The sequence below is a fragment of the Festucalex cinctus genome, chromosome 8 (genome assembly GCF_051991245.1).
Source record: "Festucalex cinctus isolate MCC-2025b chromosome 8, RoL_Fcin_1.0, whole genome shotgun sequence".
Lineage (NCBI taxonomy): Eukaryota > Metazoa > Chordata > Actinopteri > Syngnathiformes > Syngnathidae > Festucalex > Festucalex cinctus.
In genome coordinates this window covers 15,554,959-15,571,633 of record NC_135418.1, presented here as the reverse complement: position 1 = coordinate 15,571,633, position 16,675 = coordinate 15,554,959, and the positions used below count along the sequence as shown (strand labels likewise).

At 39.2% G+C, this 16,675-nt stretch overlaps 2 protein-coding genes across 4 annotated transcripts; one reads left to right on the top strand and one right to left on the bottom strand.

Annotated features, from left to right (window-relative positions):
- Positions 1-430: 430 nt before the first annotated feature.
- Positions 431-9,490, top strand: LOC144023750 (dnaJ homolog subfamily C member 16-like). The gene is made up of 15 exons (XM_077529538.1): positions 431-1,284; positions 1,403-1,469; positions 1,950-2,083; positions 2,358-2,533; positions 2,875-3,059; positions 4,028-4,132; positions 4,429-4,587; positions 4,720-4,850; positions 4,922-5,099; positions 5,908-6,090; positions 6,164-6,240; positions 6,313-6,393; positions 6,515-6,604; positions 6,791-6,961; positions 7,070-9,490. Exons 1-15 carry the CDS (start codon positions 1,097-1,099, stop codon positions 7,563-7,565), a joined length of 2,421 nt encoding a protein of 806 aa, XP_077385664.1. The 5' UTR covers positions 431-1,096; the 3' UTR covers positions 7,566-9,490.
- A 3-nt stretch (positions 9,491-9,493) lies between these two features.
- cdab (cytidine deaminase b) lies at positions 9,494-12,254 on the bottom strand. Of its 3 annotated transcripts, none has more exons than XM_077529540.1 (4): positions 11,991-12,254; positions 10,171-10,282; positions 9,866-9,923; positions 9,494-9,695 (listed from the first exon to the last, which is right to left on the bottom strand). In XM_077529540.1, the coding sequence occupies exons 1-4, from the start codon at positions 12,175-12,177 to the stop codon at positions 9,555-9,557; spliced, it is 498 nt and encodes a 165-aa protein (XP_077385666.1). In that variant the 5' UTR covers positions 12,178-12,254; the 3' UTR covers positions 9,494-9,554. The 3 variants fall into 3 exon arrangements, with proteins under 3 accessions (XP_077385666.1, XP_077385667.1, XP_077385668.1); XM_077529541.1 differs by having other exon boundaries at positions 9,866-9,881; XM_077529542.1 differs by lacking the exon at positions 9,494-9,695 and adding an exon at positions 9,706-9,762.
- Positions 12,255-16,675: the final 4,421 nt, after the last annotated feature.

Here is a 16,675-nt window from a genome sequence, read left to right as displayed (position 1 = left end):
GAATACAAATTGTTGAGTAAGTAATAGTTGCTTAGATAACTTGTCTCTATACGTGCCCCAAAACATAAATCATAATGGGTTGAGGAAGCAAAGGAATAAAGAAACTGAAAACTGTCAGAAGGGAAGGTTGTATGCTTGTCCATCTCCACTGATTGACATTCTTAGTAGTTAAAGGGATAAAAATCACAGAATACAAAAAAAAAACAAAAAAAAACGAAAAAAAAAAGATTAATCAAAATCAGTTAAACTCCGGTCTCCTCCCATATTCCAAAGACATGCATGGCAGGTTAATTGGGCGCTCCGAAATGTCCCTAGTTGTGCGTGTAAGTGTGGATGGTTGTTCGTCTCTGTGTGCCCTGCGATTGGTTGGCAACCAGTCCAGGGTGTCCCCCGCCTACTGCCCAGAGCCAGCTGAGATAGGCGCCAGGAGCCCCCGCGACCCTTGTGAGGAATAAGCGGTCAAGAAAATGGATGGATGGATGGAAAATCAGTTAAATGTAAACGATATGGCACTTGGCACTTGACTTGACTTCCCCCACAGGTCACATCAACATTTCAGGAGGAAAAGGTTATTTTGGTAGGGTATCAAAACCACATATTAAATATTTTTTCAGAATTCACCATCAAAGTAATTTCGTGAACGAGCGAATAAGAGGTATTACGTTTATGTACTGATTGTTACTTTATGACTTTATTACAGCACCCTGTGAGGTCAAAGCGAGGGGTTATCTCAGAAACCATTCTACTTCGGAATGGTCATACAGAAATGAAAATACCACAATTAATTTAAATATGCAGTTGAGTATTTCCATAAACGTACATTTATAATTTCTTTTTAGCCATATAAATTTTATTATGAAATTGATAACCGGAAGCTTATTCAGCTCGTTGCCATGACTTGACAATTTGCTAACGTGCACCACCATTAGCCGGGAAAAATACACCTCCGCCTTCTAAAACACCGGAATGTCGCTATCTGCCTTACCTTGAACGACTAAAAAACGATTTAAATGTTAGTGCTTATCAACGTGTATCATTGCCTGACAGGTTTGTTTTAAAACCATTACTTGTTAGCGTAGACGGACAGTGACAAGCGATGACTGCTGTGAGAAACAGCCCACATCCTGGGCCATGCCCACTGGCGCTCGCCATCTTTCTGCTAGTTTTTACTGAGCGTTTGGTGGAAACAACCTCTGGATATGACCCCTATAAAGTGCTGGGTGTCAGCAGGAGTGCGAGCCAAGCAGAAGTCAAGAAGGCATATAAGAACCTTGCCAAAGAATGGTGAGTAATCTGCAACCCCCTAGTTGTGTGGCACTAAGTGACAGCTGTGCTTGTTATTCCACCAGCCATTTCAACCTGGTCTAGATTTCTCATGTCCAATGTGTTTCCCCCCCCTCAGGCATCCAGATAAGAATAAAGACCCCATTGCTGAAGATATGTTTATCAAGGTTACAAAGTCATATGAGGTGTGTGGAAAATTGTGTTGCTTATTCTTGATTTTTGGTCAACTGTCCCTACAAATCAAGACCTTTGTGTCATTCATATACAAGGGGTGTCAGAAAAGATGTATTTCAAATCCAAACTACGTGTACAAATTTTTCCCTTAAAACTAAACCATTTATTTTCACCATTTGAATCACTATGGTAGCATCCACCCACAAAAAAAAAAAAAAACAATAGCACCACCACATGATGTGGCTCCATGAACCAAGAAGTAGCCTGCTAACTAACAAAACACATTTGTGCTCTACTGAATGACATTCTCATAATAATAACTATTAGTGCGTAAGACATTTGCATGCTAATGTATAAAACAATGACTCGGAAAAAACAAAACAAAAGCACAAATACATTGTACACATCTGCCCTGTATCACGTAAAAAATATATATATATTTTTTTTATGCTACACAAAGGCAGTATATAACCAACTTATTTTGTACACAGATTTTGTCTAATCAGGAGAGAAGGGCCAACTTTGACCGCTATGGGCAGGTCGATGAAAACCAACCCTTTGGCCAGTCACAGCATCATTTCCAAAACAACTTCTACTTTGATGAGTCTTTCTTTCATTTCTCCAGGTAATACATCTCCACATTTCTTTAATATCTATTCACGGTGCTCTGATCAGAGTTTAACACGCAGATTCTAATACTGATCGGATGGATTAGCTGAAAATGTTCACTTTATTTGTGTTGAGTGCTATTGGCTGTGTTATCTGGAAAAATGTAACCACAAAATCAATCAAATTTAATTCCAATTTGGTTTTTAAAGTTTTGTATTGTGTACATAGACTGTACTTGTGTCTTGTAGACCGTTTTCCCATCTGGTCAATATCATCTCTGTCTCCTCCAGGTCCAGGGACTTTGCAGACAGCAAGTACTTTCTTCATCACGCTCAGTTTAACAGCGATGTCCTTCCAGACAGCCACAAGAGGCCGTACCTCATCAAAGTGACCTCTGATTGGTGCTTTGCTTGCATCCACATAGAGCCTGTGTGGAAGGAAACTGTGCAGGAACTTGAGCCACTGGGTAAGCCTAATTCTGATGCCACAAACATTTATTTTTTTTTGCTGTTGAACATGAACTTGAGTTGCAATGATTAATCAAATGTTCACACTGCAGGTTCAGAATTTTTATTTTGTTTATTTTTTGGGGGCCATATGCAAAATCGATCTGTTTTTTTCCATGCAATGTGAACAACCATAGTAACATCGACGGTAATTAATTTATTACGGCCTACCCTTGCTAGTTAGAACGTATTATAATGCCCTCGCAAGCGGTAAGAAAAAAAAAATGTACTCAGCACATTAAAACCGTATTTGGCACTCCTGTGTGAGCTAATGCTGCATTTCATTGCACTTTTCCACTAGGTGTGGGCATCGGCATTGTGGACCTGGGTTATGAGCGTCGTCTGGCCAATCAGTTGGGAGCTCACCGCGCTCCTTCCATCATCGGACTGGTGAACGGCAGAGTGACCTTCTTCCATCAGGCCATCGTTCGAGAACACCTGCGACAGTTCATTGAGGACCTTCTTCCCCAAAATTTGGTGGAAAGGGTAAAAAACAACAACACTGATACAGAGAACTTCCTCTGCGGATTGCAAAGGGGTGATAACTGTCTGATTATGTCGGAAATTCAGCCGAGGTGTTTTGGAAATATTCCCAAATTGGGCAATGAGAATTAATTTTTGCAAAATACACTTTTTACTTAAGTATACATTTTCATAGTCTCCATCCATCCATCCATTTTCTTGACTGCTTATTCCACACAAGGGTCGCGGGGGGAGCTGGCGCAGTAGCGGGGGACACCCTGGACTGGTTGCCAGCCAATCGCAGGGCACGCAGAGACGAACAACCATCCACACTCACAAGCACACCTAGGGGCAATTCAGAGCACCCAATTAACCTGCCATGCATGTTTTTGGAATGTGGGAAGAGACCGGGGTACCCGGAGAAGACCCACACAGGCATGGGGAGAACATGCAAACTCCACCCAGGAAGGCCGGAGCCTGGACTCGAACCCGAGTCCTGATTTTCATAGTACTCATACTTTATCTCATCTTTTTTTTTTCCACAGCTTTGATTGAGGAATTAAACCCACCTAAAATGAAAACACATCACGTCAATCCTTTGTTTATACTGTAAATCCTAATTATTAAACCTAAAAATATATGACTAATATAAATCTAATCCTTAAAAGGGAGCAAGCCATTTTCACCAATTTAGATTGGTAAATAGTTTGTTTAAAAAAAAAAAAAAATTTTTTTAAAAAAGCCATACGCGTGGAGTTTACCGATAGTATAGGTTGCACAAAAATACGAATGTTACCATATTGTAACATTGGAGGTTCTGGCTTGATGCCAGCTATACTTTATGTTCTTTAAAATTCTCCCAGTTTTGCACCATACTTCTTTCTTTGTCTTTGTCAGGTAGATAAAGCCCAAGAAAACACAAATTCAATGCATCCATTGTGGGAAGGGTACAAATATGTTACAGGATTTTGAGGTGTGTGTTTATTCCCCAGATCACTGATGACAACTACCAGAAATTTCTGGACAGCTGGCATGTTGAAAATAAACCCAGCGTTCTTTTGTTTGACCAAGACTTCAACGTTCCCATTGTGTACAAGGTGAGGCTTGTTTTCAGATTTAGTCCTCAAAACTATGAATACTAAGCGTGCTGACTGTATACACAATAGGCGTTTTTCCACAGCTGGACCTTTTGGAGAACTTTTCAGTTTACCTTGTTGTTACCAGTTGTTACCAGTTTACCACGAGAAGAAACTTGTCCTTTTTTTTGTGGCAGCAATACTCCAGTACACCTTCTTGTGTTAGAAGTACTTCAGCGCCAGTTATTTGAAATCTTGTTCTCCTCCAGTTTGAAAATGTATCCAAATTAAAGTGCTTTCCTCCTTGTGCTCTTCAGTTAACAGCATTTGCCTTCAGAGACTATGTTCATTTTGGTTACGTAGACCAGGGCGACACACACAACATTGAGCTCCTGCGTCAGTTCAACCTAAACTCAAATTTCCCCATCATGCTGCTATTTAAAGAGGACACCAAAAATCCAGTGGACATCATCCAGGTACTTTCCACACACGCAGACTCACGTTGGATTCAAAACTCACAAATACTCCTTAGGCATCGTACAAAATGTACTGAGTAGCGAATGATCTTCTCCACCTCCCCCCCCTTTTATTGTTGTTTTATGTTGCAGGCTAGAGGACTAAATTGGAAGATTATGGATGTGTTTGTCTCCAACAACAAGTTCCTTCAGGTTCCCAGACTGGTCAACCAGCAGCTGTTTGATGAGCTGTGTCCTGTCAAGCAGTTTCACAGACGCAGGAAGTAAAGAATATTTTTTTTACTTTGAATTCCCACCTAAGGAAAGTGAATGAAAGGAGACCATTGTTTTGCAGGTATTGCGTGCTACTGATCACCAACGACGACCAAGCTTTTCTTCCCCGAAATAAGGCCTTCATGGACTTTGCCACATTCAACACGAAGGACGTGCTACGATTCGTGTACGTTTACCAGCATCGGCAGCAGCCTCTCTGCCAGGCTCTGCTTCCTAACCAGGCTGTAGTCTCCCCCCAGGTCAGTGACATGGATGAATTTTACATACTCTTAGATATTTTATTTTGTGTGTGGAAAATGTATGTTGTTTAAAGTAAACAACATTAATACTAGGGGTGGATTAATTTTGAGTTAGTCCACTAATTTTTTAAACATGCAATTAATGACCACTCCTTACTTGGAAAGCCTGTACTGGAGTAATTCCAGCAACGCATCAGTTTTTCAGTTTACCTTGGTCAAATTCAGTTCGCACGTTTTTCCACCAACAACAATTACCAGGGTAATTAAATTCCCCAGGGGGCATCCAAGTACTATCTCAGCAGCAGGGTCTTGCTGAGCCAGGCAGGAACTTTGAGGGGGCGGGCTGCAATGACCAAGGCTGATTGGTCAAATTTGGGGGCGTTGTTTTTACATCGGCAGGACTCAATCAAAGTCATTTGGATTAATTACAGAGAAATGCAAGACGCTCTGGAAACACAAATCATAAATTCCCTGCTGAACTTTTACCACCAAGAACTCCCTTTACCCAGAACTCAAAGTTCCTGGGCTTGTTGGTGGAAAAACGCCAAAAATGAAAACCCCGATCATTTTTTCCCAATACCGTTCAGCTGAAAATGACGTGATAGCGACTTGGTTTCCGATCACGTGATCGCGATCGGGGCATCCCTAGTGCAATTAATTTTGTGTTAACCTTTGAAGTCATGTGATCAATTTACGATTACAATTTTTACTCACCTGACACCCCTAATTAATACATAAACTGACAAACGAGGAGAAACGTTTCATAATAAGTGCAGCACAATATTCATCAGAAATGTGTGCTTTTCAGGTGGTTATTCTTGAGAGACGGAGCCCGGCCGGCAAGGTGTTGTACCTCTCTGTGATTGGTGGGTGGAATGGCAGCGAAGAAGACAAGTACCGCCTTCTTGAGCATCTGGAGCTTGTTCAAAAGGACCCCACTTATCTGACCTCGGACGCCACCTTGCCAGAGCTCAACAATGAGATGGCCCCAGTAAGATACAACACACAGTGCGGAGCGGTTTTCCTGGACTGTTCTAACAGTTTTAAATATTCTCTCTCTACAGATGTTCCTGATTGAGTGGCTGAATGCTGCTTATGATTACATCCATCAAATTTACGATGGCCTTCTCTACTCAAACTGGTGAGACTACATTTTTCATAGTCAGAAAAGAGGCAGAAGGAAACATCAAGATGTGATGTGTCTTCTTTCAAGGCGAGAGATGATGCCCATCCTGTCATTGATCTTCTCAGCTCTTTTCATACTCTTCGGAACAGTCATTATTCAGGCCTTCAGGTGAGAGATGAAGGTTTTTAATGATAGTTTACCAGTTGAATAAAGGAGACCTATTTATGTTAACATGGAGTATTCCTTTTTCTATTCTGTTGATTATTTATTTTTATTTTTATTTTTTTAGCGAACCAGGTGAGACCAAACCCCGGAATCCAACACCAAAGGAGCAACCTCAAAACGACGATGATGCATCAAGTCGATCTACTACCTCAAGGTAACCGTGGTTACACATATAGGGCTAGATAAATTCATCAAAAGGTCTGTTTTCTACTCAGCCAATCTGCAATACTTTTTAAAGGGTCAGGGCTTGGTGCAAATTTTTTCTTCCTTGCAATCCAAATAATGCCCTGTAGTTCACTGTAAAACCCATGTAATTTCTTCTTATCCCTGGTCCATGCAGCCGCCCCCCCAAGAAGGATTTTGTGGAGGTTACAGAGCTGACTGATATAACGTACATCAGTAACTTGGTCAAGCTGCGGCCGGGCCACATCAATGTTGTACTGGTGCTCACCAATGCCTCTAAGAACGCCTTGTTGCGCAAATTTGCCAAGGAGGTCTTTTCTTTCTCTGGGTAAGTGTTTGCTTGTTTGGGGTTTTTTTTCCCCCTGTGCTGCTCAGGAATTAAAGTGTAAGCGTTGAATGTGTTTAATTGCCCATTTGAAACTTTCTGCCACCACAGGACTCAGACTATCCACTTCTCCTTCCTCAACGCTGACAAGCATCACCACTGGATGCCCTCACTCTTCCACTCGTGCTCAGACACGTCACGCAGCGCAAGTCATTCCGACGAGGATGAGGACTCATCAGACTACTCCGGCCACGTATTGGCCCTGAATGGCTACAAGAAATACTTTTGCCACTTCAGACCTGTCTTCACTGGGGACGATCTGAGCGATGCTTCGTCAGTCTCGGCGTCATCATTCTCCTCTGACAGCAGGAGAAAATCCCGATCCAGGTCTCGGTCAAGCTCGGACTCTCGATCCCGATCCCATTCTAGAGAGGATGGGGTTAGGTCCAAGAGAGGCTCCAGTAGGGCCACGAGTATAGAGGTGCACCACAAGCTTGACCGCCTGGGACTGTGGATGGAAAGGTTAATGGAGGGTACTCTGCCAAGATGGCACGTGCCTTCCTGGCCCTCCCTCCATGCCGCTGATAGCATCCCCACGGAGAGCTGAGGCCGGCGTCACCAAGGTAGTGCTCACCCTTTGTGCTCTTGTTTTCTTTTTAAGTTCTGTTGTTTGTGGAATTATTATTTAAAATGTTTCTTTGTGCTGCTCCAGAGCTGGCGCGGTGATCGTTTGTAGGTTTCCAGAATTTGTGATGCTTCTATTTTTAGTAGCTCAATGAAGACCTGTATGTTTTGTTTTGTTATGTTTTGTTTTGGGAAAGGGGGAGGGGGTGCACTAGACACAATAACTGAATTATCCAATCACAAAGTACTACACTGAGTAAACCTTTTACTACTATGGTATGAGCATTTATTCCCTATCAGACTAGTGCACTCTTTGTCCTCACTAGTAAGATGAGCGCACTAGTAGAATGACTAGGGGACACTAGCAGAACAGCTACATGTTACTCATCTAAAATTATACCATTTAACATCTAGCTTTCACTAGTGTGTCCTTAGTTCTACTTGTGTGCAAAAATGTCATAAAGTGGTACCATATCATAGCAGGGTTCTAAATTAACTTTTTTGACCACCTATCACATTAAAAAATACTTTGCTCTCTAGTACCACCATATTGACCTGCAGTAAAATGCATTAGCATTGTAGGCTTGTAAAAAAAATAATAATAATCTGGCTTTTATTCCTAAATATTATATTCAATATTATTGTAAGATTATGCACAGTTAGAACACAAAAAGAGGAAGTCTACACCCCCCAAAAAATCTGGACAAAATATTTTCTATGCTGCCCCACTAGTCTAAATACGGTATTCTGGTGGAATATGAGTTAAGCAGCAGATACAGCAGTTATCAAGATCAGAAGGCAGCCATTTTGTCATTTGCTGTCGAGGGAAAATGACATCACCGTTGCTCAGGGTCTCGGGTAACAACCAACCATAACTCGGCTTCATAAATTGATGAGCTGTGATTGGTCGTTGCCTGAGCCCTGAGCAACTGTGATGTCATCTTCAGTCGACAGCAAGTGGCAAAATGGCCGCCCCCTGAGATGGATAAAAATGTTTTGATTTTGCTTTATAACTCATATTCCACAAATGTAATATTAATCAGAATGTCATGTTTATACTAGTGAGGTCACATATCATTTATTATTGTCAAGAAATGTTTAATAAGGTTGACTTCCCCATGGGAAAATAAATAACTGTACTTAACAAATTGATTACTAGATTAAAAAACATTTAAGACACTAACATTATGCACAGTTTTAATATTTAATTCAGTGATCCTCCCGCACCACTAGAGTTTCCCCATGTACCACGCTTTGAGAATCACTTCAGTAGAACACAATAGTAGGAAAAAAGAAAAAGAAAAAAAAAAGACTACTGTCGTAGGACAGTCATTCTACTGGTGCGCTCAATTGTTATACTAATAAGGACAAAGTGTGTACTAGTACATGCAATTCAGCACACAAGTATGATATTAAATAAATGAACAAACGACTTGCCGTGTACCGCCAGATGTGATGTGTGATGGCCATCACATGCTTAACCGTTTGTTAACAGCCTGTGGTTAAACATGTTTGAAGGCAAATTCAAAATCAGATCTGCATGACACCTGTTCATGAGTGAACGAGAGGCAGACAGCATATAGAAATAATTAAACTGTAGTTGACATTTTGAAGCTTGAACCTTAAAACCAGTCAATCTTTTACTTTATTTTAAATGCATGAACTATGGTGGTCATCTACCATGAATAAGCATTTAGTGAGCTTGCACTGACAACCTGTAGTTTCACCATCGTCTTTTTAAATCATATGATAAAATGGTTTGCTGCTGAAAAAATAATAATAGTCTTTTATGGCATTTGACAACTTTAAGAGTTTAAATGTTTGAAAAGTGTATTTATTAAAGTATGTGCGTATTGCTTTGATATGTCATTTTATTTTCCATTGAACTAATAAATGTTTTAATATACAGTACGTGATTCAGTGTTTTTATTAATTGTGGTAAGGGGAGTTTAAGTTACAGTAAATTACATTTTCAGTACTCATTGGAGATGTCCAGTACTTTTGTCATGTCCAGGTCTTCAGGCCCGAATGAGACTGGCAGCAGCTGGTTGACACTCATCTTCATGTACGACCCATCAGGCTTTGACAGGTAAACGTCCCAGCTGAGCCCGAACTGAGATACAAATGATGTAATACATCTAAGTGATGTTATATGTGCTGTTTACGTTATCATGCACCCCCTACAACAAAAATTAAGTACATGATCTGTTTCATACGCTATATGGCGCCAAAAAAAAAAAAAATGCTCAGTTTTGATAGGCACAATCAGATTTTGTTCCCTACCTCTCTTATAAACTGCCTGCAGCCACCGCATGGAGAGATAAACTGGTCAGTCATGTCACTACACAAACAGATAAAAGAAGAAACAATCATACAAGAAAACATCAAGTTCACGTTGACATCGGCCCAGGCTGAGGTGAGTCTGTTATAACCTCACTTGTTTGTCAACTCTCTGTCTTTGGCGAGGTCACACACTGAACCCTGTGAACTCAGTCGTGCTTTTAAACAAAGCAACGGTGATGCTGCATTCTTGTGCGATCATGGATGAGTTCTTCCCGCCCCCAGTTAGTAGTCATTGTTGATCCTACCTGGCAATTGCAATGGCCTTGAATGAAGTGTAGCCCTCAGACACTGCTTTCGAAATGACATTCCTCTCAGCACATATTCCCAGGTTGTTGCATGCATTCTCCACGTTGCATCCTGCGTGGGAGACATGTATAGTGATCGGTGTTGGTGATCGTGTTTGAATCGTAGACCGCAAAAAGTACAACCTAATCAAGATAAATATTATCTTCGCATTTCCAAAATAAAAAACAAAAACATCTTGCTTCATTTACCAAATACATCGTTGGTAACTTGGTATTATAATATATGTTGCACACCAACATCAACTTGAACCCTCCTCATATTCATGTTCGACTTCTATTTTAATTAGCACAAAAAAAATTGCACTAATTGCTATGCACACTGTCATTGATTTAAATGTGGACATGGCACCCATCGTGGTCTGCACTTGTGGCTATTATGTTCTCTTCCCAAAACGTATTTCAATGGTCTAGCAGTCATGAATCATAAAATAATAAAAAAAAAAAAAAAAACTTGATGAGCTGACAAGTCACTGTAATGAGTGGAAATTAATCTGCACACAAATGAGCTTCCTTCTGTGCCATTTTCACTTGTTTTTATCTAAAAAAAAACAAAAAAAAAACATACTGACTATCAATCTTGATAGTCGTAATGCTGTAAAGCCCCCAGAGTGTCAGGAAGAGATGGAGTTATATGATACTTCTCAGAGAGTTAAGTGTCCAAGAGAGTTAATAGATTTGTTGTAAAGCTTTTTCTAAACTTTAGATTAAGATTCATTTTAGGTTAATTAGGTTGTAAAAATGACAGACCACAAATCAATTTTAAACGAAACTATTAGAGAAATTCAATTGATTTAAAAAAAATTTCTTTAGTAATGTGTAACCTATTATTACATTATCATTTCTGGTTACGATTAAGTTTATCTTAAAATTAGAAAGAGCATAACTATAAGTGTCGATAGTACACAAGTTTTAAGACAACTGTGATTTCCCTTTTTCTTAAAATATAATTTCATTACTTAGTTTCTTGTTTTTAAGTCCATTTTTTGCAGTGTACATTACAATACATGCAGTAAATGTGGATTATCATAGTAGTATCGTGGCCCATTGTCCATAACCATCTAAACAAATACACTTGTTACCTCAAATTTACCCCTAAGAAAAAACATTTGGTACCATGACGAATCAAACAGCCTTTGCACTCTCCGCTCTTCCACATCATTTTGATTAATTGCTACCCTGCCGTAATAATAATGATCATAGTAATATTATTAATAAACAGCTAAATTTGTGATCGCACGTGATTAAAATGCAGTAAAATGATTTCCCCGCTTTTCCTAAAAAAACAATCACATAAATACATTAGTTTAACACATTTTATTTATGTACAATCATCAAATTAACTAAATTCAATTCTTTTCCAGTGTATTATTGTTAATGGGTTACTTGCTAGTCAGAGGGAGCCACATTATCTCATAATAACAGTAAAACGGGGGGGACCCAAATTACTCAATGTTCTGTTCTATTCTATGACCTCCCCCTACCTTGACATGTTCCCTGGAAAACCCACCCATGAGTGTCTGGTTATTTATTAATTAAAGTTGTCTGTAAGCATGCCTTTTTTATTTTCACATTTTTCCTGTTTATTACCCCTTATTGCTGATTGTTTTCCAAATCATATGGCTTTGCTGCCGATATGGTTATGTAACATTGAGAATTCCCTCAAATTATACCAAACTATTGCCCAAAAATAACAGACAAATAAATATAAACAACAATCAATTTGATTACTATCCAGAATTGGCTTTAATGAAGTACACTACCTGTAAACAAGCAGTTGTCAACAGTCAAGAGAGCTGCTCCGACTCTGAATTTGCTGTAAGGGCAGTACGCTTGCTTCTTTGCCTCCTGCGAGTGGTTGATCAGCTTTTTCACCGTTTCCTCGGTCAAACCTCTCGAGTCCATACCCTCAGCGTGCATCAGCTCCCCCGTGTGTTTGACTTGGTCCATTTTTAAGCTTCTTGAGTCAGACAGAGCGAGCGAGTCGAATTGATGTATGGAGGTTAGAGGCCAGGTTTTAAATGTGAATGAAACAGTGGCACGTGGGAATGGGGAGAGGGTCAACTTCAGCCAATCACCTGCTGGGATGTCAACAATCCATGAGCATTGGTGTTGTTGTTGTTTTTGGCTTGAAACCAAACCGTCCCCTCCAAACAGGCCAATGTCCAGTCAAGGTCAAACAAATGATGGGGTCACCAACCTTTTGAAACTGAGAGCTTCTTCTTGGGCACTGGTTAATGCAAAGGGCTGCCATTTTGATACACGCATGTGAAATAGTATTTTCTCAAATTAACTTTGTAATGAAATTCAGCAATGTGAAGACACTGATCATGATTTTTTTTTTTTAGAATAATTAGGACCAATGATTTAACAGATAAATATCTGCAACATTTTTCATCTATTAATTAAGGGGTGTCAGGTAATTAAACTTAATCGTAAGTAATTGCATGACTTCAATAGTTAACTCACGATTAATAACAAATTTTATATCTGTTCTAAATGTACAATAAAATAGTTTTTTTTTCCCAAGTTTTCATATTATTCTTAACGCCACTATTTTTGTAACGCACGATTAATGACCGCCCCTTACTTGGAAAATTTGCACTGAGGGAATTCCAGTCGCAACACAGCAAACACGTCCACGTCATAATTTAGCAGTAATAAATGTAATAATAATGCATATATTTGTGGAGACTGGGGTGATGTTGTATTTTACAATTATAAAAATGTGCAGAATTTCACAAGTTCCTTCAAGTTAAAAATTAGCTCTTAATATGAAAAGAAAAATGCACGCAGCTGTCACCGTCTTACAGAAGCAATTATGCCATCTAGTGGCAGAAAAATGACCAACACAATTCAATATCGCACTCGTTTTTTTGTTTTTGTTTTTTTAGTACAGTGCATCTTATTAATTTTACCTCAGTGTTATGAATTATTATGAAATTACTTTATCAAAATGCAGCCATGTTTCTGTTTAACATTTTTTACACTTTTATGTTGTTCATAATTGATTCTTCATGTGTGCCCTGCGATTGGCTGGCGACCAGTCCAGGGTGTCCCCCCGCCTGCTGCCCAGAGCCAGCTGAGATAGGCTCCAGCACCTCCATGTGAAGAATAAGCGGTCAAGAAAATGGATGGATGTTAAAAGAACTCAAAATTGACACTTATTTTGACACCCCTACTATAAATATATGCAAGTGTTTACCTTTTCATCACTACCACATACGGTTTACTCCAAAATATTGGAACAGCAACCTCTATTCATGTATTTTTGTTGGATACTGGAGTCTTTTTTTTTTTTCTTTTTTTTTTATTTTTATTTTTATTTTTTTTAAGATTAAAAGATGAATATGAGCCATTACATGCTTCACCAAGCCCAATTATCAGTGAGCTATTTTAAAAAAAGGCCTGATCTTTAAGATGTTGTTACTTGGTGCCTGTAACTTTATTGTGACTGGTACTGTAACTATATTTACAAAGTTGGCAAGAGCAAAACTGCAGTTGCTTGTGGTCTCCAGCAGTTGGCAGCAGACACCACCTGCTGTGGCTGACTGCTTATTATGAGTGCAAGCTCAGCCCAGAGTTTTCAGAGGCAAAACCCTGTGCCGTTTTATTTTTCAACCACAGGTGGCAGTAATGATTCAAAATTAAATTTCTGCATTCAGCAGATTTTAAGTGTAATTACAGTACATGCACTGTTGCATTGTTGGTATGCTTGCCATATACTAACATCATACACAGCTAACAGTGAGGCACGCTTTTTTTTTTTTTAATAAATCATGACAATATTTGTTGAAGTTTTGTGACTTTAAGGTCAGATTAATGTGTGACTCTGGGAGCCGGAGGTCACGCAAAGCCATCTCTCCTGGGTACAGCATAAATTATTCAACTAATGCTGGATGTGGGACAAGAGGGGGGAGATGTGTGGATGATGCTGATTTGCCACAAGGCTGATTATGGACTATTATCATTGCAAAGCTGTACAGTAGTCAGTGGTGATGGATGATTTATGCTCATGAAGGACACATAGGATAGATTAACCTGGATGGGGACATAGACTGTTGATCCTCAGTCCATAGTGCAAATGTGTTGCCATAACAACGATCTAAGGTGAATGCAGGTCAAGTGTAAGTCTTGTTGTGGAGGCCGAAGTTGATTATCTTTGCTGTATGTTTGTACATCATACTAGGAAAAATATTGATGGTGTAAATAGGATATTAACTAGTGGATTTTGCAGTGACATGCAAAATATTAAAATCCTCCTTCAGTATTGTGATCCACTTCTGCAGACTGTAACCACAAAATTGCAAAATTGTCCGGAAGGGCAAACGTTTGTGAATGCTTGACAATGATGATTTCACGTCAGAGTATGTTCAAGTTCGCAAACGTTCACCAGGATGTTTCCCAACAGGTTTTTCTTTTGGCAAGTATATTTTGAACATGTTCCTACGGATGCGTATTGCATTCACTTGTAAAAAAAAAAAAAAAAAAAAAAAAAAACTTTTTCTAATTTTATTGGGGAGTTTTTTTGGGGGGGTTTTTCTGAATATTTTTTTCTGTTTTACTGTATTTTTTTCTGTCTTAAAAAAAAATCCAAAAAACAAAACAAAAAAATACTCACAAAACAGGGTGGGAATATTATTCAGAAAAACAGAAAAAAAAAATATTCCAAAAAACAGTGAACCAACATCTGTTTTTCAGTCTTTTTTTTTTTTTTTTTTTGACCTCTGAACTCCAAGTGACTTGTTGCAGACCACTGACCTGTATATACGACTGGATAGCCGATAGCCCATACATGCCAGTGCCATTGAAGTCAATGGGTGGCCATCTTGTTACTCCCATGTCGCGACCAGACTACTGTATAACCTATACAGTATCCAGTCATATATATACAGGTCAGGGCCGGCCCAGGCTACAGGCGAGCTAAGCGGTCGCCTAGGGCGCCATCTTGTGGAGGGGGCGCCAAATTGCAGAAAGGAAAAAAAATACAATTTAAAAAACACAAACACAAAAAGCCGTCCCCCCCTCTCGTGTTTTCTAGCATAAAATGTTATATAGCAAATATATTTTATTGAGTTCCTTTTTTTTTTTTTATTACTTCTATTTCAAATAAATGACTGTAAGTTCACGACCTGCTGTCCTGGCGCCCTGAACCTGACCCGCTGCTGCCGCTTACAATGAATGAAAGGTAGGGGGAGGGGTCGTATATCATCTCAGAGTGTAGTGGCAGCACTTTAGAAAGATAGATAGATGGTTGCCACACTTGTGTTGTTTATACATTGACATCGACAACAATGAAAAGGTCCAAGCCTTCAAGTGCTGCATTAAGAAAGCGGCGAAAGGAGGAGGAGGAAAAACGGGCCCAGGGTAGAGGTATGTATGTCAGTCAATCATCATTGTTTAGAAAATAAACACGAAAATAGCGTTAGCTTCTTAGCTTGCTTGTAACTTGTTTACTGCACCATTACATCCATGCTAGTAGCTACTTTGCACACAAGAGTGGGGCAACGCTTGCTGAGTTTAAACTAAAACAGCCAGTAAGTCCAGATACCTGCAAATGGATTTGCACAAGTCATTGTTTCACATAACCACATTAATTTATTAATTTATTGAAAATAAGAATTATGTGCTGGTTTAATGTAAAAATCTATATAGTAAATGCATTTTTTTTTTAAACTAGATGCACTGAGAAAATATTTGCAGCCACAACAAGCACCTGCAGAAGCTGTGGTAAACAATCCTTCAGTGTCATCTTCACCAAAGGCTATTGAATGTAAGTGCATGGATGGTGCATTTAATACAAACAGCCATAATTTCTGACATTGTATTCTATCATAATGCAAATGGATTTGTTTTCCCTGCTTTAACACCAAAATAATTTGAAGTGATGTATTTTGTTTAATGTACAGCTGAAGCAACAGCCAGTCAAGCACCAATCAGCAGTACTTTGAGTGACACAAAGCTCGATCTTCTAGATCCAGGTGACTATTTCAGTTATATCAGCTATTGCTGCATCATGTACAGTGCTCAGCATATATGAGTATACCACCTTTGAAAAATGTAAATATTTTGTTCAATATCTCCCCGCGACCCTTGTGAGGAATAAGCGGTCAAGAAAATGGATGGATGGATGGATGTTCAATATCTCAATAAACATAAGAACAATTTCCAAAATATTGACAAAATGTTTTCTGTAGAATACGCACTTGACTCACAACATGAAAGTAAGGTTGTAATAGGATGCATAGATTACAAAATCTTCAATTTAATCAAATTAACTAATGCAAAAAAACAAAAACAAAAAAAGCAACCCACAACAAAAACGACGACATCTAGTATTTTCTATGAGCTCCATGACTGTTATGGGTAGCAACATGTCTGCTAGGCCTGGAATTAACAAGCCTTTTTCTCGGGGTCTACTTATTTGTGCAATATGTACTCTAATAAA

Bases quoted from the DNA above. Each gene is read 5' to 3' on its own strand.
- LOC144023750 (XM_077529538.1), top strand. From the start codon at position 1,097: ATGACTGCTGTGAGAAACAGCCCACATCCTGGGCCATGCCCACTGGCG. The intron at 6,241-6,312 runs GTGAGACTACAT...TCTTCTTTCAAG, and splicing joins GGCCTTCTCTACTCAAACTG to GCGAGAGATGATGCCCATCC. The intron at 6,394-6,514 runs GTGAGAGATGAA...TTATTTTTTTAG, and splicing joins GTCATTATTCAGGCCTTCAG to CGAACCAGGTGAGACCAAAC.
- cdab (XM_077529540.1), bottom strand. From the start codon at position 12,177: ATGGACCAAGTCAAACACACGGGGGAGCTGATGCACGCTGAGGGTATG. The intron at 10,283-11,990 runs GTAGTGTACTTC...TCTCCCACGCAG, and splicing joins TGACAACTGCTTGTTTACAG to GATGCAACGTGGAGAATGCA. The intron at 9,696-9,865 runs GTAGGGAACAAA...TTTGTATCTCAG, and splicing joins GCAGGCAGTTTATAAGAGAG to TTCGGGCTCAGCTGGGACGT.